The sequence below is a fragment of the Homarus americanus genome, unplaced genomic scaffold (assembly GCF_018991925.1).
Source record: "Homarus americanus isolate GMGI-L3 unplaced genomic scaffold, GMGI_Hamer_2.0 scaffold37678, whole genome shotgun sequence".
NCBI lineage: Eukaryota > Metazoa > Arthropoda > Malacostraca > Decapoda > Nephropidae > Homarus > Homarus americanus.
The window spans coordinates 643,204-665,982 of NW_024725520.1; the positions used below are offsets into that span (position 1 = coordinate 643,204).

At 52.2% G+C, this 22,779-nt stretch overlaps 1 protein-coding gene across 2 annotated transcripts in view; it reads right to left on the bottom strand.

Annotated features, from left to right (window-relative positions):
- Positions 1–22,779, bottom strand: part of LOC121865176 (uncharacterized protein DDB_G0271670-like) — a 101,694-nt gene that overhangs the window by 13,693 nt on the left and 65,222 nt on the right. For both annotated transcript variants that reach the window (XM_042364488.1, XM_042364487.1), the window contains exon 2: positions 8,764–8,878. In XM_042364488.1, coding sequence (XP_042220422.1) covers positions 8,764–8,863 — 100 coding nt within the window. In that variant the 5' untranslated portion in view covers positions 8,864–8,878. The remainder of the gene's footprint in view (positions 1–8,763; positions 8,879–22,779) is intronic.

Sequence of the window (22,779 nt, forward strand, 5' to 3'; positions counted from 1 at the left end):
AACACACTCAAACCCTTAGTTCTTTAACACACTCAAACCCTTAGTTCTTTAACACACTCAAACCCTTAGTTCTTTAACACACTCAAACCCTTAGTTCTTTAAAACACTCAAACCCTTAGTTCTTTAACACACTCAAACCCTTACTTCTTTAACACACTCAAACCCTTAGTATATCACAGTATAACACCAAAGTATATCACAATATAACACCAAAGTATATCACAGTATATCATGCTTCACTAATATCCTATCCACATTGTCTTCATCTTCACATAAACTCATTTGAATATTCATGGAGGAGGTTCTTACACTCGGCCAATTTACACGACTGAGAATAATGGATTTTGGTGAAGATATTAAGGTAATCTTTCTTCGATAATTAATTTGGGTTGATTATCACTGTTATTTTCTTGTCATAATCACCTGAACGTTTAATAATTAATGATATTTTCTGAGGTCGGATTGTTTTTTATTTGGTAATGTTTGTTTGGTTCTCAGTTAAAGGTACGTTGTGGGTTTTTTTTTCGCGTTATGTTAGGAAGAAAGAGGTAGTATACTGTATTGGTGTATCTGAGAGAGGGATACAGCCAGAGTATGGACGACTCTGTGGAGCTCGATGTCAGGCTGTCAACTGAGCTGTACTGTCCTTGTACAAAATGTCAGGTTAGCAGAACACTGGTGCCGAGAGGTCGATTGAAAGTTACCAACTATGACATGACATGAATGTGATTATTATTGCTCAAATGCTAATTAGCCTGGGTGATATAATTATTTCCAAATTCATGGTGTGAATGGCTGTAAATTCACAATGGAAAAGGGAAACACTGGAGCACCTTAACTTTCTCACAAATCAATCCCACTTTACCTTATACGTATAGATTGATGAAAACATAAGAACATAGGCCTAATGATCCACTACTCCCTATCGTGAGTTCTGTGGGTTCTATTACGTACAAATTATCCAAGTGTTTGGTTAGGATGCTCTCCCATCTTACAGGCCAGATATCCAATTCGCGTGTACATAACAGCAGTGATTTAATTGATAAACTCAAGAAACAAAATGAACCGGTTAAGTTAATATATTATGATGTCAATTCGCTTTTCACTAGAGTCCCAGTGAATGACCTACTTTCATTCCTTAAAGATAAATTGCATCTGTTACATTTGACTATTGAACATGATATATTTCTCAAATTGATAGAGTTGTGTGTTACTGACAATGTTTTTTGGGGCAAATGGATAGTTTTACAAAAATATTTGGCTCCTTTAGCCTGTATTTGTATGGAGTTTTTTGAGGTTAGATTACTACCCAACATAGGGGACTTTATTCCTCCATGGTATAGATATGTAGATGATGTTCTTTGTCTTTGGCCTAGAAACAGTGACCCCCTGGAACTTTTGGACAAGCTTAATGATCTTGTACCCTAGTATTACCTTCAAAATTGAAAGATAAATAAATGGATCCCTCCCATTTCTTGTTCTGCTTATCATGAGAAATGTTCACTTCTATAGATTTAAGGTGTACAGAAAGCCTACACAGGTAGACAGTTTCATGCATTTTTTATCGAGTCACCTTGAGTCTACAAGGATGTTAAGTTTTTCTGCTATGTTTTTGAGATGTTTGCGTATTTGCGACCCTGAATTTATTGAAGAAAAATTGCAACACATTCAGTTCATTGCACATAAACTTGGCTACCCTTCATTGTTTGTTGATCGTTGTCTTAAAAGGGCTAAAAAAATCCCTTTATTGTACTCATACTAGATAAGTTCCTACACTTGGCCAACCGTCGCTCAGTTAACAAAATTTTTTGACTACCTTATCGCAATGAATTTGTCCCATTAGTTCAGTCCCTTAAATTATTAAACATTAATGTTGTTTTTAAGTATGACTCAACTATTACTAGTATGTTAATTAAGAATAGCCCAACCTTGAAGGTAAATGGAAGTGTTTACTGTAATCCATGTAGCAATTGTAATGGAAATTATGTAGGACAGACTGGGAAAGCATTACAACTTAGAATAAAACAACACAAGTATAATATTAGAACAGCATCTGAAGGTAGTTCACTTTTCGTGCATATTAAGAACAATAATCATCCAATAGAGTGGGAAAACAGTATAGAAATGTTTAAATCAACATGTGTCGCAGAAAGACTTCAGGTTGAAGCAAGTTTGATTTGGGAAATGAATTCTATAAACCTTAGTGATGGTCGGTACAAAACTGATAATTGTTACACAAATTTATTTGTCAGTGGCCCAAGGTTAAAAATGCTTTGAAAGCATCTGAGGTGGATGTAGGGTAGATGATTAGTGGATCCCATGTTACTGACCTCACCTGATGTTATGTAGGGTCACCCTTTGTATAAAAGCCCCTCGCAGTCCCTGTAAATTCAGTTGCCTCTGAAGATGTCTTGAATAAAGACGAAAGCTAAGGTGCTCCAGTGTTTCCCTTTTCCTGTGGACCTAACTATGTTGAAATTAATATATGCTTTAGCTAAGCTGGGGCATCTACAACTTGAGGATGAGATTCAGTAAGACGTTTCTTCAGTGCCTTGTGAAAATGTTCTGTATGCACTACAGTATATGTGGCTGATATTTCCTTAAAACAGAACAAAATTACTAACACTGATATTACAACTAATAAATTTGGTATTACAAATCTTGGAATTACGAATCTTGAAGATAAATAAAAGTGGAGTAAGAATGTAGCAAAGTTAGTCTCATTAATATAAGATAGAAGCTTCAATTTGTCTGAAACTGTGTTGAGGTTACTGAAGGTAACATTGACTCAGGGCTGTACAAGTCATCTTTAAATTGAAAGCAAGATGTTGATGAGTTGGGAAGGCTGTCAGGGCACCACTATTAACCTTTTTCCCCATCTTGACACACCAAAATAACACAACTGTACTGTAGTCTGTTTTGTAAAATAGAAATACTGAACATTATTGAGGTGTGAACGGAACACTGGTCTATTGGTAATTGGATTAAAAGAGCACTGTTGAAGAGCTGTTGTAGCGGCAGTTTGAAGGATAGCTGATACACAAATAGCTTCTCCAGCAGGTGTTAATGTGCTGGACCCACTTGAAATTGTAATTGAGATGACTTACAATGTTAGTACATCCTGATTAGTTATGACTACTAATGGTAACTGTATCAAATGGACATCTGGCGTCGGATGTTCTAATATTGGAACAGGCTGCATCGTCTTGCTTGATGTCTTTCCTCATAGTTTTCCAATAATAGTTTTTTCTTATTTCTGTGAAGCATTTGTCTTGCCCTGGATGTCTTGCTTAAGGTGTGTCATGGTACACAGTGAGTACAGTTTCTCACCAGGTCATCAGGTACGACAATCCGTGTGATAGTGTCCTGTACTGTGTTTACTGAGCGGTGTAGTACAGTATATCTTGCCGCCGCTCATATTGTTTAAGCGGAAGAGGTAACCTAGGAAGATCGGCCTCTTCTCCTGATTCTAGAGCATAGATTAGTTTAGACCACATTGGGTGCTGTTGTTGTTCATCTCTTAATTGTTGTAGGATGAACGGTGGTAATGACGTTATAGGGGCTACGTGTCTACACAGTGTGGTATCGTAAGTACGTCCTGATCTTAGTCATGTAATTGTTAAATAATGAAATGTTTGATCTATAATCTCTTCACTACTTTCAACAGAAGTGTCTGTAGAAATTTTAGTCACAGGTGATGCAGTAGCACCTTCGTCTTCTCTTGGATCAGTGGTAAATGTTTCAGCGTGTGAAGTGTCCCTTCCTGAGTCAATGTCCAAGAATTCGACTAATTAACTTACTTGCAAACTCATTTACAGTAAATTAATGTTATTGTGAACATAAGTAATAATTAAGTGATTATCCTTGGTTAATTATTTCTGGTTAATTCAAAACAAGTCACTGTTGATAGATATTATACCTATAGCGATGACTACTTTGTGAAGATATGCTGCTAATGACGTCACTGGTGATGCTCGTGGTGTCGACACTGGCACGTCACTGGTGAAGTCGTGAGGTTCACACTGATTCATCACTTAACTCTGTGTGAGAGCTGGGTGACACCTGGTGCTGGGTAAGGTGTATCTTTATACCTTGGTGTTGGGTACTGGGCGTACCTAGCCCGGGTTGTTCAATTAGCCGAACAACTGTCCTTATTCCGAGACCCCCGCGCCCCATTTTTGTTTAGTCCTAAAACCTTCTACAAGTAATTCGGTATATTTATGGCTCTCGAACAATTATTTTATTATGTGAAGAATGACAGTTGAACTGTTTTGACGATCAATGCAATGTGACGGTGCCCATCGTCTCTTAGACTGAAGAGATGGATTACGGGAAGGATGGGAGGCTGGCGCCTATTAGGATTAAGGACAGTTTCCTTCGGTATTATCGGCCGAATAGAAGAGCTTTTTGGCGAAAAGGACAATGACTCGCTTCATCAAGCGCAACAGGTGGTTTGTTATCCGAGAATGAACTGTGTGTTATGTGGATTACTCCACCGTCAAGTGGACCCCTGTTTGGATCCCAAGAAAAATATAAAGAGTAAATAATAAAATATAATTTAGAAATAATATTGATGGTCTTATGAAGTTGTCCATGACAGTAAAAGAATCATTAGGCGTATTGATCGTGACCTTCCCCTGGAATTTGGCGCCCACAAACATAACAATAAGTTTCTAGAAGGATGACACCGAAGATTTAAAATTACAAACTCCACCCATATCCCTAAGATGTTCTCATGCAGAGCCTTAACCAGATAATAACAGCGTAATGTAGAACAAGCGGGTCATACGAATCTGTAAGATGTAGGAACTATATCGTAGGGATACATAGAATAATAACCGAATGATAACAGTGGACAGAAAAAAAATCCGTTAAAGTATGACCGAACCTTACGTTTAACCGGGAAGGTCAGCTTTAAACTGCTACGAGTCCCCAGTACCAAACGCCTAGTGTACTCCAAGATACTATAATACGTATCGATAAGAACAAGGTGAAATAAGCTGGATGGTGGGGGTGGGGGGGCTAATCTTTACGTGATCCGTCGTCTCGAGTAAGTGGCCAGGTTGTTATGTTATGTTAGTGAAAGATATAAGACTAAGAGATGGGGTTTTATTCCTGACGTTTGTTACAAGAGCAATATCATTTTTATACAAAATTTAGGTTCGCGGTACTGTGCGGAGCTACGTCCCTCCAGTGGTTAGTTGGTGTCGCTGGTGATTCTTTTTTCCGCCAATCATGTGCCGCTATCTGAGCTGCGGTGTGCGATCAGGTCACCAGCCTGCTTTGGTGTTGTTAACAGGGTTGTAGTGTGATGTAGGCTGCTTCCAACACTTTTCTGGTTCTTTTATTCATGCCCTGGTGTAAGACCTGGGCGCTCTCCCACCTCGGCAGCTGTCCCACAGTGTCTACCGTGATTGACGAAGGCGCTGGTCATCCTGAGGTGCCTTGTGTACGCTTGGGGCTCTCGCAGTCTCATATGTAAGCCTCTGCCTGTTCTCTGTAGTCTGCTCTGCCGCAGGAGCCACGGGGTACACTGTCGGTGTTGGTCTGGTCTCTCCGCCCTGTCACCGATCTTGTTGCCTGGTGTGATGGTTGTCTTGAAGGTGGAATTCTGAAGGTAGTCTGTAATGAGAGTAACTTAGGTGGAGTTTGGTATTACCGTTGTATCTGTGCTTTGTGTGTTCATTCCTTTGAAAGTCTTGTAACGGGGCATCAGGAATAAACCTCCATCTCTTAGTCGTGTTTTCTTCATTCCATATTACTACCATCTGTCCACAATGAATAAATGTTATGTGATGTAATGTTAGATTAGCTTAAGTGTGTTGAATCTAAAGGTGAAATAAGGTGGATTGGGGGCTAATCATTACGTGATCCGTTGCCTCGAGCACGTGGTCAGTATCAGCTCCCCTGGGGTAATGCGAACCTCCTTCAGATTACCCCCCAGAACACTTCACCTCCGCTTCCTTGCGATTCATTTACGCAAAATATATTTCAAATTGAATTCACAGTGACCAGGATCCTCTCTGGTTTGCATTTAAATTACTTTCATTGCGTTTACGCCTTGTTTATTGACCTGCTTCTTTCTTGTGCGTAGCCTGAGCGGAGGAGTAAAGAGGAATGAAGATGTTTTTAGTTATCTGGAGGATAAGGAGTGACAGTTGGATGAAAGAAGGTGACACTATGTAATGTGTGTGTGTGTGTGTGTGTGTGTGTAATATTAAGATCCCTCCCAAAATAAGCTTTTAATACAGTCCAACTAATACCCTCAAACCCAACAGAGATAAGTTAAGTTCGTAACCTTCTCGCACTGTCTCAAACAGCGTCGAGGCGATCGGTTATTCTGACAGACTGGTCTACGAGGGTTGTCACAAGGAGTAGCTCTACACATTAGCTGCTACAGTGATCAAAATTTATAATAATAGCAGAACAATACTTTATTAGGAAACTGATTAATAATAATAATAATAATAATAATGATGATGATGATGATAAATTCCAACTTTTATTCCTGTAAGAAAAATCACCACTATTTATTGTCTTGGATAGGGACTGTCTGTATCTATCTGTCTGTGTCTATTTGTCTGTCTGTCTATCTGTATGTCTATCTATCTATGTGCGTATGTGTCTATCTGTCTGTCTGTCTGTCTGTCTGTGTGTTGATATAATAATTAACTAGGTTACTCAGTGTTCACCAGACACTGTACTGTACAATGATTAACAAGGAGTAAATGTTATACAGTCATGTGAAATAAAAACAAACACTCCTTATAAAATGGTCTGTGTTTGTGTCTGTGTTTGTTTGTGTCTGTGTTTGTTTGTGTCTGTGTTTGTTTGTGTCTGTGTTTGTTTGTGTCTGTGTTTGTTTGTGTCTGTGTTTGTTTGTGTCTGTGTTTGTTTGTGTCTGTGTTTGTTTGTGTCTGTCTTTGTTTGTGTCTGTCTTTGTTTGTGTCTGTGTTTGTTTGTGTCTGTGTTTGTTTGTGTCTGTGTTTGTTTGTGTCTGTGTTTGTTTGTGTCTGTGTTTGTTCACGTCTCCTCACTTTTCTCCACTACTATAAGAACCATGAATCTCTAAATCCATAAATTGGTTAGGATAGGTTAGGTTAGGATAGGTTAGGTTAGGATAGGTTAGGATAGGTTAGGTTAGGTTAGGATAGGTTAGGATAGGTTAGGTTAGGTTAGGTTAGGTTAGGATTTAGGTTAGGATGGGTTGGGTTAGGATGGGATGGGTTGGGTTAGGATTAGGTTAGGTTAGGATAGGTTAGGGTAGGTTAGGATAGGTTAGGTTAGGTTAGGATAGGTTAGGTTAGGTTAGGATAGGTTAATGTGTAACAATATTTCCATTACCTGACAGCCCCAGCTTATTTCATCTCAAAGTTAAACACCTTAACGCTAACCTAATGCTAATGTAGCCTAATCTAACGTTAACCTAACATAACCTAACCTAACCTAACATAACATAACCTAACCTAACCTACAGTAACCTAATCTAACCTATCCCCCCCTGGTAGCGCTAGGGTGTTTAATCATCAGGTGAAATAAGGTGGGGACTAATCTTCAGGTGATCCCAATATGTTAATAAAATGTCCATTGCTGTAAGATATTAAAGATTGGCAACTGTGTATGACTCGTAGGTATCGGAAGACGTGATTGGCTGAGAGCTGAGATACTACTTGTCAGGCGTGCGTTGATTGGCTAATATAACATCGAGAGCAGCCAATGGGTTATATGTCGAGGCACGCTACTGGCTGAAGGTTGTGGGAGACTATATGTAAGCCTAGTCTTGATTGGTTAATGCACATTGAGGTGTGGTAATCCTCGAGTTGATTGGTTAATTTAACATCAAGAGCAGCCGTTGGGTGACGTGTCGGGGCGTGCTATTGGTTGAAGACTGTTAGAGACTATAAGTAAGTCCTGTGTTGATTGGTTAATGCTCGTGAATGAGTTGTAAGCCCCGCGTTGATTGGATGAGAGCTATAATCCGTATTGAGTCCGTCTCCCCACTACGACACAGAGAGTTAAGAAGCTTTGGCTGATTAGATTAGATAATATCAGATTATCTTCATCAGAGAGAGAGAGAGAGAGAGAGAGAGAGAGAGTATATACAGTACATTTTATAATATAATTACATAATCAGTTATATATGTAACCAGAACAACGTAACGTAACGTAATCTAACCTAACCTGACATGACCTAACGTAACCTGACATGACATAACCTAACCTGACATGACCTAACGTAACCTGACATGACCTAACGTAACGTAACTTAACCGAACCTAACCTTGTGTAAATTACAAACATATGTATAAAAAGTCACTCTCTTGTGGTACATAATGGCGCACCACAGCTGTAATGGCTCTAATTGGCGCACAGAGCTCTTGGGCCACTAACACTCACTAACTGGCACTATCATGGTGTTTTGAGGCGTGCAACGACTTCCACACGCCTCTTAGATTTATAACTCTACTATGATGGTGCATTAAGGCACACTGCAGTTATGGCACAATAGGGCGCACGATAGCTTTTATAACACATTATGACGCACTTCAGCTCCTGCACCACAAAAACGGGGAACTACAGGCGATGAGCCACTAACACTCACTATTATGGCACATGGCGCACTGCAGCTACGCCATAGAAAGCACTAAATGGCACTATTGTAATACATTATGACGCACTGCAGCTCCTGCGTCATAAACACACTAAATGGTAATATTACGAAGCATTACGGCACAGTACAAATCCTGCGCCATTAACACTCACCCAAGAACTTGCTTTTACGCTCCTCTTGGGCGAATCCACAAGCGCAGGTGTACTTTTTCGGGGTGTCCGGCCGAACCTCCGCCATCCCGGGCTGGGTCATCGTCACAGCCTCATCCTGCAAGGAGAGAGACCATGTATAGAGACCCAGGGTTAGACCAATGTAGAGACCCAGGGTTAGAGACGAAGATAGAGACCAGGTAGAGAGATCAAAGTGCAATCCAAGGTTGAGGCCAAGAAGTGACCCAAGGTAAGAGGCCAGTTAGAGACCAAGGTAGAGACCAAGGTAGAGACCAAGGTAGAGACTAAGGTAGACCAGTTATCTTCACCCACAGATGTACATTGTCTTCACTCTATATCTATCTTCTCCGTGTGGTCGTAAACATCTTCACTGGGGCGTCTTAAGGCAAGATCGTTAAGAAGCACCCAAGATACTGCACTCCCTCCTCCCCCCCCCGGCCTCTCCCCAGTAGTGCCTCTGCCCCCAGTCGTGCCTCTCCCACCAGTGGTGTGCCTCTCCCCCAGTGGTGCCTCTCCCCCCAGTGGTGCCTCTCCCACCAGTGGTGTGCCTCTCCCCAGTGGTGCCTCTCCCCAGTGGTGCCTCTCCCCAGTGGTGTCTCTCTCCCCAGTGGTGTGCCTCTCCCCAGTGGTGCCTCTCCCCAGTGGTGTGCCTCTCCCCAGTGGTGTGCCTCTACCCGTGGTGTGCCTCTCCCCAGTGGTGTGCCTCTACCCCAGTGTGCCTCTCCCCAGTGGTGTGCCTCTACCCCCAGTGGTGTGCCTCTCCCCCAGTGGTGTGCCTCTCCCCCCAGTGGTGTGCCTCTCCCCCAGTGGTGTGCCTCTCCCCAGTGGTGTGCCTCTACCCCCAGTGGTGTGCCTCTACCCCAGTGGTGTGCCTCCCCAGTGGTGTGCCTCCCCAGTGGTGTGCCTCTCCCCCAGTGGTGTGCCTCTACCCCCAGTGGTGTGCCTCTCCCCAGTGGTGCCTCTACCCCAGTGGTGTGCCTCTACCCCCAGTGGTGTGCTCTACCCCAGTGGTGTGCCTCTCCCCCAGTGGTGTGCCTCTCCCCCAGTGGTGTGCCTCTCCCCCCAGTGGTGCCTCTCCCCCAGTGGTGCCTCTCCCCAGTGGTGCCTCTCTCCCAGTGGTGTGCCTCTCCCAGTGGTGCCTCTCCCCCAGTGGTGTGCCTCTACCCCAGTGGTGTGCCTCTCCCCCAGTGGTGCCTCTACCCCAGTGGTGTGCCTCTACCCCCAGTGGTGTGCCTCTCCCCAGTGGTGTGCCTCTCCCCAGTGTGTGCCTCTCCCCAGTGGTGTGCCTCCCCCCAGTGGTGTCTCTCAGTGGTGCCTCTCCCCCAGTGGTGCTCTCCCCAGTGGTGTGCCTCCCACCAGTGGTGTGCCTCTCCCCCAGTGGTGTGCCTCTACCCCAGTGGTGTGCCTCTACCCCAGTGGTGTGCCTCTCCCCCAGTGGTGTGCCTCTCCCCCAGTGGTGTGCCTCTACCCCAGTGGTGTGCCTCTCCCCAGTGGTGTGCCTCCCCCAGTGGTGTGCCTCTCCCCCAGAGTGGTGCCTCTACCCCCAGTGGTGTGCCTCTCCCCCCAGTGGTGTGCCTCCCCAGTGGTGTCCTCTCCCCAGTGGTGTGCCTCTCCCCAGTGGTGTGCCTCTCCCCCAGTGGTGTGCCTCTACCCCAGTGGTGTGCCTCACCCCAGTGGTGTGCCTCTCCCCAGTGGTGTGCCTCTCCCCAGTGGTGTGCCTCTACCCCAGTGTGCCTCTCCCAGTGGTGTGCCTCTCCCCAGTGGTGTGCCTCTCCCCAGTGGTGTGCCTCTCCCCCAGTGGTGTGCCTCTACCCCCAGTGGTGTGCCTCTACCCCAGTGGTGTGCCTCTACCCCCAGTGGTGTGCCTCTCCCCAGTGGTGTGCCTCTACCCCCCAGTGGTGTGCCTCTCCCAGTGGTGTGCCTCTACCCCAGTGGTGTGCCTCCCCAGTGGTGTGCCTCTCCCCAGTGGTGTGCCTCTCCCCAGTGGTGTGCCTCTCCCCAGTGGTGTGCCTCTACCCCAGTGGTGTGCCTCTACCCCCAGTGGTGTGCTCTACCCCAGTAGTGTGCCTCTCCCCCAGTAGTGTGCCTCTCCCCCAGTGGTGTGCCTCCCCAGTGGTGTGCCTCTCCCCCCCCAGTGGTGTGCCTCTCCCCCAGTGGTGTGCCTCTCCCCCCAGTGGTGTGCCTCTCCCCCCAGTGGTGTGCCTCTCCCCAGTAGTGTGCCTCTCCCCCCCAGTGGTGTGCCTCTCCCCCCCAGTGTGCCTCTCCCCAGTGTGTGCCTCTCCCCCCCAGTGGTGTGCCTCTCCCCCCAGTGTGTGCCTCTACCCCCAGTGGTGTGCCTCTCCCCCCAGTGGTGTGCCTCTACCCCAGTGGTGTGCCTCTACCCCCAGTGGTGCCTCTGATGGTGTGCCTCTCCCCCAGTGGTGTGCCTCTACCCCAGTGGTGTGCCTCTACCCAGTGGTGTGCCTCTACCCCCAGTGGTGTGCCTCTACCCCAGTGGTGTGCCTCCCCCCAGTGGTGTGCCTCTCCCCAGTGTGTGCCTCTACCCCCAGTGGTGTGCCTCTACCCCAGTGGTGTGCCTCTACCCCCAGTGGTGTGCCTCTCCAGTAGTGTGCCTCTCCCCCCAGTGGTGTGCCTCTACCCCCAGTGTGTGCCTCTACCCCAGTGGTGTGCCTCTACCCCCAGTGGTGTGCTCTACCCCCAGTGGTGTGCCTCTACCCCCAGTGGTGTGCCTCTCCCCCCAGTGGTGTGCCTCTCCCCCAGTGGTGTGCCTCTACCCCCAGTGGTGCCTCTACCCCCAGTGGTGTGCCTCCACCCCCAGTGGTGTGCCTCTACCCCCAGTGGTGTGCCTCTACCCCAGTGGTGTGCCTCCCCCCAGTGGTGTGCCTCTCCCCAGTGGTGTGCCTCTCCCCCCAGTGGTGTGCCTCTACCCCCAGTGGTGTGCCTCTACCCCAGTGGTGTGCCTCTCCCCAGTGGTGTGCCTCTACCCCCAGTGGTGTGCCTCTCCCCAGTGGTGTGCCTCTACCCCCAGTGGTGTGCCTCTCCCCAGTGGTGTCTCTACCCCCAGTGGTGTGCCTCTACCCCAGTGGTTGCCTCTACCCCAGTGGTGCCTCTACCCCCCAGTGTGTGCCTCTACCCCCAGTGGTGTGCCTCTCCCCCAGTGGTGTGCCTTGCCTCCCCACCCCCCAGTGGTGTGCCTCTACCCCCAGTGGTGTGCCTCTACCCCAGTGGTGTGCCTCTACCCCCCAGTGGTGTGCCTCTCCCCCAGTGGTGTGCTCTACCCCCAGTGGTGTGCCTCTCCCCCCAGTGGTGTGCCTCTACCCCCCAGTGGTGTGCCTCTCCCCCCAGTGGTGTTTTCCCCCAGTGGTGTGCCTCTCCCCCAGTGGTGCCTCTACCCCCAGTGGTGTGCCTCTACCCCAGTGGTGTGCCTCTCCCCCCAGTGGTGCCCCTCGTGGTGTGCCTCTCCCCCAGTGGTGTGCCTCTACCCCCAGTGGTGCCTCCCCCCAGTGGTGTGCCTCTCCCCAGTGGTGTGCCTCTCCCCCCAGTGTGCCTCTCCCCCAGTGGTGTGCCTCTCCCCCCAGTAGTGTGCCTCTACCCCCAGTGGTGTGCCTCTACCCCAGTGGTGTGCCTACCCCCAGTAGTGTGCCTCTCCCCCCAGTGGTGTGCCTCTACCCCCAGTGGTGTGCCTCTCCCCCAGTGGTGTGCCTCTCCCCCAGTGGTGTGCCTCTACCCCCAGTGGTGTGCCTCTCCCCCCCAGTGGTGTGCCTCTCCCCCAGTGGTGTGCCTCTCCCCCAGTGGTGTGCCTCCTCCCCAGTGGTGTGCCTCTACCCCCAGTGGTGCCTCTCCCCCCAGTGGTGCCTCTCCAGTGGTGCCTCTACCCCCAGTGTTGCCTCCACCCCAGTGTGTGCCTCCCCCCCGTGGTATGCCTCTCCCCCAGTGTGTGCCTCCCAGTAGTGTGCCTCTCCCCCCCCATGTGTGCCTCTCCCCCATGTGCCTCTCCCCCCAGTGGTGCCTCTCCCCAGTGTGTGCCTCTGCCCCCCCAGTGTGTGCCTCTACAGTGTGCCTCTCCCCAGTGGTGCCTCTCCCCCAGTGTGTGCCTCTACCCCAGTGCCTCTCCCCAGTGGTGTGCCTCTCCCCCAGTGGTGTGCCTCTCACCCCCAGTGGTGTGCCTCTCCCCCAGTGGTGCCTCCCCAGTGGTGTGCTCCCCCCAGTGGTGCCTCTCCCCCAGTGGTGTGCCTCTACCCCAGTGGGCCTCTCCCCCCAGTGGTGTGCCTCTACCCCCAGTGTGCCTCTCCCCAGTAGTGTGCCTCTACCCCAGTGTGTCCTCCCCCAGTGTGTTTCCCCCGTGGTGCCTCTCCCCCCAGTGGTGTGCCTCTCCCCAGTGTGTGCCTCCCCAGTGGCCTCTACCCCAGTGGTGTGCCTCTCCCCCCCAGTGGTGCCTCTACCCCCAGTGGCCTCTCCCCAGTGTGCCTCTACCCCAGTGGTGCCTCTCCCCCAGTGTGCCCTCTCCCAGTGCCTCTCCCCCCCCAGTGGTGCCTCTACCCCAGTGGTGCCTCTCCCCCAGTGGCCTCTCCCCCAGTGGTGCCTCTGCCCCCAGGGTGTGCTCTCCCCCAGTGGTGTGCCTCTACCCCCAGTGGTGTGCCTCTACCCCCAGTGGTTGCCTCTCCCCAGTGTGTGCCTCTACCCCCAGTGGTGTGCCTCTACCCCCAGTGGTGCCTCCCCCAGTGTGCCTCTACCCAGTGCTGTGTGCCTCTACCCCAGTGTGTGTGCCTCCCCCAGTGGCCTCTACCCCAGTGTGTGCCTCCCCACCCCAGTGGTGTGCCTCTACCCCCATGTGCCTCTCCCCCAGTGGTGTGCCTCTCCGCCCCCAGTGGTGTGCCTCTACCCCCAGTGGTGTGCCTCACCCCAGTGGTGCCTCTCCCCCCAGTGGTGTGCCTCTCCCCCAGTGGTGCCTCTCCCCAGTGGTGTGCCTCTCCCCCCAGTGGTGCCTCCCCCAGTGGTGTGCCTCTCCCCAGTGGTGCCTCTACCCCAGTGGTGTGCCTCTACCCCCAGTAGTGTGCCTCTCCCCCAGTAGGCCTCCCCCCAGTGGTGTGCCTCTCCCCCCAGTGGTGTGCCTCTACCCCCAGTGGTGCCTCTCCCCCCCAGTGGTGCCTCTCCCCCCATGTGCCTCTCCCCCGTGGTGCCTCTCCCCAGTGCCTCCCCCCAGTGGTGCCTCTCCCCAGTGCCCCCAGTGGTGTGCCTCTACCCCCAGTGGTGCCTCTCCCCCAGTGGTGTGCCTCTCCCCCAGTGGTGTGCCTCTCCCACCCCAGTGGTGCCTCTCCACCCCAGTGTGCCTCTCCCAGTGTGCCTCTCCCCCAGTGTGCCTCTCCCCCCAGTGGTGTGCCTCTCCCAGTGGTGTGCCCTACCCCAGTGGTGTGCCTCCAGTGGTGTGCCTCACCCCAGTGGTGTGCCTCTACCCCAGTGGTGTGCCTCTACCCCCAGTGGTGTGCCTCCCCCAGTGGTGTGCCTCCCCAGTGGTGTGCCCTCCCCACCCCCAGTGGTGTGCCTCTACCCCCAGGCTCCCCACCCCCAGTGGTGCCTCCCCCCCAGTGGTGCCTCCCACCCCAGTGGTGTGCCCTACCCCCAGTGGTGTGCCTCACCCCCAGTGGTGTGCCTCTCCCCCCCAGTGGTGTGCCTCTCCCCCAGTGGTGGCCTCTACCCCCAGTGGTGCCTCTACCCAGTGGTGTGCCTCCCAGTGGTGCCCCCCCAGTGGTGCCTCCCAGTGGTGTGCCTCCCCCATGGTGCCTCCAGTGGTGTCCCCCCCAGTGGTGCCTCCTCCCAGTGGTGTGCTCCCACCCCAGTGGTGCCTCCTCCCCAGTGGTGTGCCTCTCCCCCAGTGAGGCCTCTACCCCAGTGGTGTGCCTCACCCCAGTGGTGTGCCCCCCCAGTGGTGTGCCTCTCCCCCAGTGGTGTGCCCTCCCCCCAGTGGTGCCTCCCCACCCCCAGTGGCCTCCCCGGCCCCCCCCAGTGGTGCCTTACCCCAGTGGTGTGCCTCTCCCAGTGGTGTGCCCTCCCCCAGTGGTGTGCCCTCTCCCCCAGTGGTGCCTCACCCCAGTGGTGCCTCTACCCCCAGTGGTGTGCCTCTACCCCCAGTGGTGTGCCCCCACCCCCAGTGGTGTGCCTCTCCAGTGGTGTGCCTCTACCCCCAGTGGTGTGCCTCTACCCCAGTGGGCCCTCCCCAGTGGTGCCTCTACCCCAGTGGTGTGCCTCCTCCCCCAGTGGTGGCCTCCCCAGTGGTGTGCCCCTCCTCCCCCAGTGGTGTGCCCCACCCCAGTGGTGTGCCCCCACCCCCAGTGGTGCCTCCCACCCCAGTGGTGCTCCCCCCCAGTGGTGCCTCTACCCCAGTGGTGTGCCCTCACCCCAGTGGTGTGCCCCACCCCAGTGGTGTGCCTCTCCCCCAGTGGGTGCCTCTACCCCAGTGGTGTGCCTCTACCCCAGTGGTGTGCCTCACCCCAGTGAGGCCTCTACCCCAGTGGTGTGTGCCTCTCACCCCGTGTGTGCCCCCACCCCAGTGGTGGCCTCCTCCCCAGTGGTGCCTCACCCCAGTGGTGTGCTCCCCACCCCAGTGGTGCCTCCCCAGTGGTGTGCCTCACCCCCAGTGGTGCCCCAGTGGTGTGCCTCTACCCCAGTGGTGTGCCCTACCCCCAGTGGTGTGCCCCTCACCCCCAGTGGTGTGCCTCTACCCCAGTGGTGCCTCCCCAGTGGTGTGCCCCTCCCCAGTGGTGTGCCTCACTCCCCCAGTGGGCCTCCTCCCCAGTGGTGTGCCTCCCCCCCAGGCCTCTCCCCAGTGGTGCCCTCCCCCAGTTGTGTGCCCTCTACCCCAGTGGTGTGCCTCCCAGTGGTGTGCCTCCTCCCCAGTGGTGTGCCTCACCCCCAGTGGTGTGCCTCTCCCCCAGTGGTGTGCCTCTGCCCAGTGGTGTGCCTCTACCCCAGTGGTGTGCCTCACCCCCAGTGGTGTGCCTCTACCCCCAGTGGTGTGCCCTTCACCCCAGTGGTGTGCCTCCTCCCCAGTGGTGCCCCTCCCCAGTGCCTCCCCCAGTGGTGTGCCTCCCACCCCCAGTGGTGTGCCTCTACCCCAGTGGTGTGCCTCCCCAGTGGGGCCCCACCCCCAGTGGTGCCCCACCCCAGTGGTGTGCCTCTACCCCAGTGGTGCCTCCCAGTGCCTCCCAGTGGTGTGCCTCTACCCCAGTGGTGTGCCTCTCCCAGTGGTGTGCCTCTCCCCAGTGGTGTGCCCTCCCCCAGTGGTGTGCCTCCACCCCAGTGGTGCTCCTACCCCCAGTGGTGTGCCCCCCAGTGGTGTGCCTCTCCCCCAGTGGTGTGCCCCACCCCCAGTGCCTCCCCAGTGGTGTGCCTCCCAGTGGTGTGCCTCTCCAGTGGTGTGCCTCTACCCCCAGTGGTGTGCCTCTACCCCCAGTGGTGTGCCTCTACCCCAGTGGTGTGCCTCACCCCCAGTGGTGTGCCTCTCCCCCAGTGGTGTGCCTCCCCCAGTGGTGCCTCCGTGTGCCTCTACCCCCAGTGGTGTGCCTCTCCCAGTGGTGTGCCTCACCCCAGTGGTGCGCTCCCCCCAGTGGTGTGCCTCTACCCCCAGTGGTGTGCCTCACCCCCAGTGGTGTGCCCTCACCCCCAGTGGTGCCTCCCCACCCCCAGTGGTGTGCCTCTACCCCAGTGGTGTGCCTCTACCCCAGTGGTGTGCCTCTACCCCAGTGGTGTGCCTCTCCCCAGTGGTGCCTCTACCCCAGTGGTGTGCCTCTACCCCAGTGGTGCCTCTACCCCCAGTGGTGCCTCTCCCAGTGGTGTGCCTCTACCCCAGTGGTGTGCCTCTCCCCCAGTGGTGCCTCTACCCCCAGTGGTGTGCCTCACCCCCAGTGGTGTGCCTCTCCCCCAGTGGTGTGCCTCTCCCAGTGGTGTGCCTCTACCCCAGTGGTGTGCCTCTCCCAGTGGTGCCTCTACCCCAGTGGTGTGCCTCTACCCCCAGTGGTGTGCCTCTACCCCAGTGGTGCCTCTACCCCCAGTGGTGCGCCTCTCCCCCCAGTGGTGTGCCTCTACCCCAGTGGTGTGCCTCACCCAGTGGTGTGCCTCTACCCCCCAGTGGTGTGCCTCTCCCAGTGGTGCCTCCCCCCCAGTGGTGTGCCTCTACCCCCAGTGGTGTGCCTCCACCCCAGTGGTGTGCCTCTCCCCCCAGTGGTGCCTCCCCCCCAGTGGTGTGCCTCACCCGTGGTGTGCCTCTCCCCAGTGGTGTCTCTACCCCAGTGGTGTGCCTCTACCCCAGTGGTGCCTCCTCCCCAGTGGTGTGCCTCTACCCCAGTGGTGTGCCTCTACCCCCAGTGGTGTGCCTCTCCCAGTGGTGCCTCTCCCCAGTGGTGTGCCTCTACCCCAGTGGTGTGCCTCTACCCCCAGTGGTGTGCCTCACCCCAGTGGTGCCTCTCCCCAGTGGTGTGCCTCTACCCCCAGTGGTGTGCCTCTACCCCCAGTGGTGCCTCTCCCCAGTGGTGCCTCTCCCCCAGTGGTGTGCCTCTACCCCAGTGGTGCCTCTCCCCAGTGGTGTGCTCTCCCCCAGTGGTGTGCCTCACCCCAGTGGTGCCTCCCCCCAGTGGTGTGCCTCTACCCCAGTGGTGTGCCTCTACCCCCAGTGGTGTGCCTCTCCCCAGTGGTGTGCCTCTCACCCCAGTGGTGTGCCTCTCCCCCAGTGGTGTGCCTCTACCCCCAGTGGTGTGCCTCCCCAGTGGTGTGCCTCTCCCAGTGGTGTGCCTCTACCCCCAGTGGTGCCTCTCCCCAGTGGTGTGCCTCCCAGTGGTGTGCCTCTACCCCAGTGGTGTGCCTCTACCCCCAGTGGTGTGCCTCTCCCCAGTGGTGTGCCTCTACCCCAGTGGTGCCTCCCCAGTGGTGTGCCTGTCCCCCAGTGGTGTGCCTCTACCCCAGTGGTGCTGTAGAAGGTTTGACAGTAAGGCTGGTGAAGGAAGTGTTAGTGTCTGAGGTGAACAGTGTGGCTGGCGGTGGTGTGTATCAGGGTCACTCACACACACACACACACACACACACACACACACACACACACACACACACACACACACACACACACACACACACACACACACACACACACACACACACACACACACACACACACACACACACACACACACACACACACACAGCATGAAGGACTTGTACACACTCTTCCCGTGCTACCTGCATTGTTTATCACCTCTGCATCTGTCTGGCTCACTTGGCTGCTACTGATAGAGAACATGTCTAGTTCATAGCTGCTACTTAATGGTGGATTCTTAGACATACTTACGACAAGCTTTTGCCGTGACTGAATGTGTGTGTGGAAGTATTTAAAACGGCCAGATACAGACTCGAGGAATGTCCACCTCTCTGTCGACCAATAAGAGAGCAGTACTGTGTCACGTGATCTTCAGGACCTAGTTTTTAACCAATAAGAGAGCAGTAATGAGGATGGCGGAGACTGGTTGGCTCTCTCTCCGGTGTGTTGGCTGGCTGGCTTTCTCTCTGGCGTGCTGGCGGGCTGACTCTATTCATGGTTGGCTGGCTGGCTGGCAGGCAGGAGGCAGGGTTGCTGGCTGGCTGGCTGGCTGGCTGGCTGGCTGGCTGGCTGGCTGGCTGGCTGGCTGGCAGGTTGCTGGCTGGCTGGCTGGCTGTGGCTGTCCTTCTGGCTGGCTGGTTGGCAGGCAACTTCCACCTCCATTACACACAAATTTTGGGTACGTTGGGTCGTATCTCCTGGGCGCCCCCTCCCCATCCTCTTCCTCCCCCTCCTCTTTCCTCCTCCTCCCCTCCTCCTCCCTTCCCCTCCTCACCTCCTCCTCCTCCTCCTCCTCCTCCTCCTCCTCCTCCTCCTCCTCCTCCTCCTCCTCCTCCTCCTCCTCCTCCTCCTCCTTCTCCTCCTCCTCCTCCCCCTCCCCCTCTCCCCCTTCTCCACCTCCCCTTCTCCCCTCCCCTCCTCCTCCTCCTCCTCCTCCTCCTCCTCCTCCTCCTCCTCCTCCTCCTCTCCCCCTCCTCCTCCCCCCTCCCCTCCTCCCCTCCCCCTCCTTCTCCTCTTCCTCCTCCTCCTCCTCCTCCTCCTCCTCCCCTCCCCTCTCCACCTCCCCTTCTCCTCCTCCTCCTCCTCCTCCTCCTCCTCCTCCTCCTCCTCCTCCGCCTCCTCCTCCTCCTCCTCCTCCTCCTCCTCCTCCTCCTCCTCCTCCTCCTCCCTCCCCCTCCTCCTTCTCCTCCCCTCCCCTCCCCCCTCCTCCCCTCCTCCTCCTCCATCTCATCTCTCCACCAGGTCAGAAAGTTTCCCTAAAATCACGTCCCACAGTTTTGATTATTTACAATACACTTTTCTTTCTTTTCCTCCGTTCCTTCATTTATACGGATTATTTCATTTTGTTTTGTATTTTTAATTTTTGTTATTTTTCATGTTTTATTTCTTTTATGTATGTATGTATGTATGTATCTATCTATCTATCTATCTATCTATCTATCGTGATTATTTCATTTGGTTTTCTTCGCATTTTCATTTAATTCTTCAGTTATTGTTATTCTTTACACATTCCTTCCTTTATTATATATATTTAATTTTGTTCTTTATTATTGGTTATTGTTCCTTTTATTCGGTAATTTATTATATATTATTTTCCTTTATTTATTGTTTTATTATTTCTATCTCTCTTTCATTCAGTTTGTTAATCATGTTTCTCTTATTTCCTACAAACACTGGTAACTTTCCCATAAAAATAAATTCAAAATTAAGATCGATATAAATTATTAATTTTATTCTTAAATGGAGTCGATTTTATTAAATGATTTTTAGGTAATTTGTTTTCTTAATTAAAGATAATTTCTTATTAATTTATAAGGGACGTAAAAATTGTTCAGACAAGAGACGATTTTTAGACGATTGGGAGAAATGTGTAACAGCTATTATTGATAACAGCTATTTGCCAACAGCTATTATTAGCCTATTATGTCAACAGCTATTACTGACAACACCTATTGCTGTAACAGCTATTATTGCCAACAGCTATTGACAACAGCTATTATTGACAGCATGACAGCAATTATTGACAACACCTATTATTGACAACAGCTATTATTGACAACACCTATATTGACAACAGCTATTATTGACAACAGCTATTATTGTAACACCTATTGACAACAGCTATTATTGACAACAGCTATTATTGACTAACACAGACAACAACTAAAAGAAGATATTTTCTATAATATTTTTCCCATTAAGAAATTAGTGAAGATTGATGATGATTTGGTGAAGATGGTGAGAGGGGCGTTGATGATGGTGAGGGGCGGAGGTGATGGTGAGAGGGGCGATGATGATGGTGAGAGGGACGGTGATGGTGAGGGGCATAGGTGTTGGTGAGAGGGGCGATGATGATGAGGGGGCGGTGATGATGGTGGGGCGATGATGTGAGGAGGGACGGTGATGATGGTGAGGGACGGTGATGATGGTGAGGGGCGGAGGTGATGGTGAGGGCGTGTTGAGGGCGGTGATGATGGTGAGAGGCGGTGATGATGGTGGGGGGGCGGGGTGATGGTGGGGCGATGATAATGGTGAGGAGGCGGTGATGATGGTGAGGGCGGAGGTGATGGTGAAGGGGCGATGATGGTGAGAGGGGCGATGATGATGGTGAGGAACGGTGATGATGGTGGAGGCGGTGATGATGGTGGAGGGACGGTGATGATGTGAGAGGGCGGTGATGATGGTGAGGAGGGACGGTGATGATGGTGGCAGTGATGGTGGAGGGGCGATGATAATGGTGAGAGGGCGGTGATGATGGTGAGGGCGATGATGGTAGGAGGGACGATGATGATGGTGAGGCGATGATGATGGTGAGGAACGGTGATGATGGTGAGAGGGACGGTAATGATAGTGGGAGGGACGGTAATGATGGTGAGAGGGGCGGTGATGATGGTGGAGGACGGTGATGATGATGAGGGGCGGTGATGATGGTGGGAGGGGCGGTGATGATGGTGGAGAGGGACGGTGATGATGGTGAGAGGGCGGTGATGATGGTGATAGGGGTGATGATGGTGGGAGGGGCGGTGATGATGGTGAGAGGGACGGTAATGATGGTGAGAGGGGCAGTGATGATGGTGAGAGGGGGCGATGATGATCGTGAGGGGCGATGATGATGGTGAGAGGGGCGATGATCATGGTGAAGGACGGTGATGATGGTGAGGAGGGGCGGTGATGATGGTGAGAGAGGGACGGTGATGATGGTGAGGGGCGGTGATGATGGTGGAGGGGCGGTGATGATGGTGAGAGGGCGGTGATGATGGTGGGAGGGGCGGTGATGATGGTGAGGGACGGTGATGATGATGAGAGGAGGGAGGTGGTGAGGGGCGGTGATGATGGTGAAAGGCGGTGATGATGGTGAGAGGGGCGGTGATGATGGTGAGAGGGGCGGTGATGATGGTGAGAGGGACGGTGATGATGGTGAGAGGGGCGGTGATGATGAGAGGGACGGTGATGGTGAGGAGGGAAGAGGTGGTGAGAGGGGGCGTGATGATGGTGAGGGGCGGTGATGATGGTGAGAGGGGCGGTGATGATGGTGAGAGGGACGGTGATTATGGTGAGAGGGGCGGTGATGATGGTGAGGGGCGGTGATGATGATGGTGAGGGGCGGTGATGAGAGGAGAGAGAGACCTTACCACCAGCACGCACTGGACTGGTTCACCTTTAAGCTCTTGGTCGTTTATCTGGAGGCCCTGGTAGAGTGTGATGGTGATGGTAGTGTGATGGTAATGATGGTAGTGTGATGGTAATGATGGTAGTGTGATGGTAATGATGATAGTGTGATGGTAATGATGGTAGTGTGATGGTAATGATGATAGTGTGATGGTAGTGATGGTAGTGTGATGGTAATGATGATGGTGTGTTGGTGATGATAGTGTGATGGAAGTGTGGTGTGTGTGATGGTAGTGTGGTGGTAATGATGATAGTGTGATGGTGAGTGTGATGGAATGTGATGGTAGTGTGATGGTAATGTGATGTGTGATGATAGTGTGATGGTAGTGTGATGGTAATGATGATAGTGTGATGGTAATGATGGTAGTGTGTGGTGGTAATATTATAGTGTGATGGAATGTGATATGTGTAATGGTGGTGTATTAATGATGGTAGTGTGATGGTAATGATGATAGTGTGATGGTAATGACGATAGTATGATGGCAATGATGATAGTGTGATGGTAATGATGATAGTGTGATGGTAGTGTGGTAGTAATGTTGATAGTGTGTGATAATAATGATGGTAGTGTGATGGTAATGATGATAGTGTGATGGTAATGACGGTAGTGTGATAGTAATGATGGTAGTGTGATGGTAATGATGGTAGTGTGATGGTAATGACGATAGTGTGATGGTAATGATGACAGTGTGATGGTAATGATGATAGTGTGATGGTAGTGTGGTGGTAATGATGATAGTGTCGTTTATCTGGAGGCCTGGTAGAGTGTGATGAATGATGGTAGTGTGTGATGGTGATGATTGTGTGATGGTAATGATGGTAGTGTGTGTGTGTGTGTGTGTGTGTGAACTAAAGACTTGCTGAGAGAGGTAGATTTCCTGTTCTGTACTTTGTTGTACGAGTACATTCCTGTAGACTTCTGTGCGTTGCTGTACCTTGCTGTGCGTTGCTGTACCTTGCTGTGCGTTGCTGTACCTTGCTGTGCGTTGCTGTACCTTGCTGTGCGTTGCTGTACCTTGTTGTGCGTTGCTGTACCTTGCTGTGCGTTGCTGTACCTTGCTGTGCGTTGCTGTACCTTGCTGTGCGTTGCTGTACCATGCTGTGCGTTGCTGTACCTTGCTGTGCGTTGCTGTACCTTGCTGTGCGTTGCTGTACCATGCTGTGCGTTGCTGTACCATCTGTGCGTTGCTGTACCTTGCTGTGCGTTACTGTTCCTGCTGTACCTTGCTGTGCGTTACTGTTCCTTG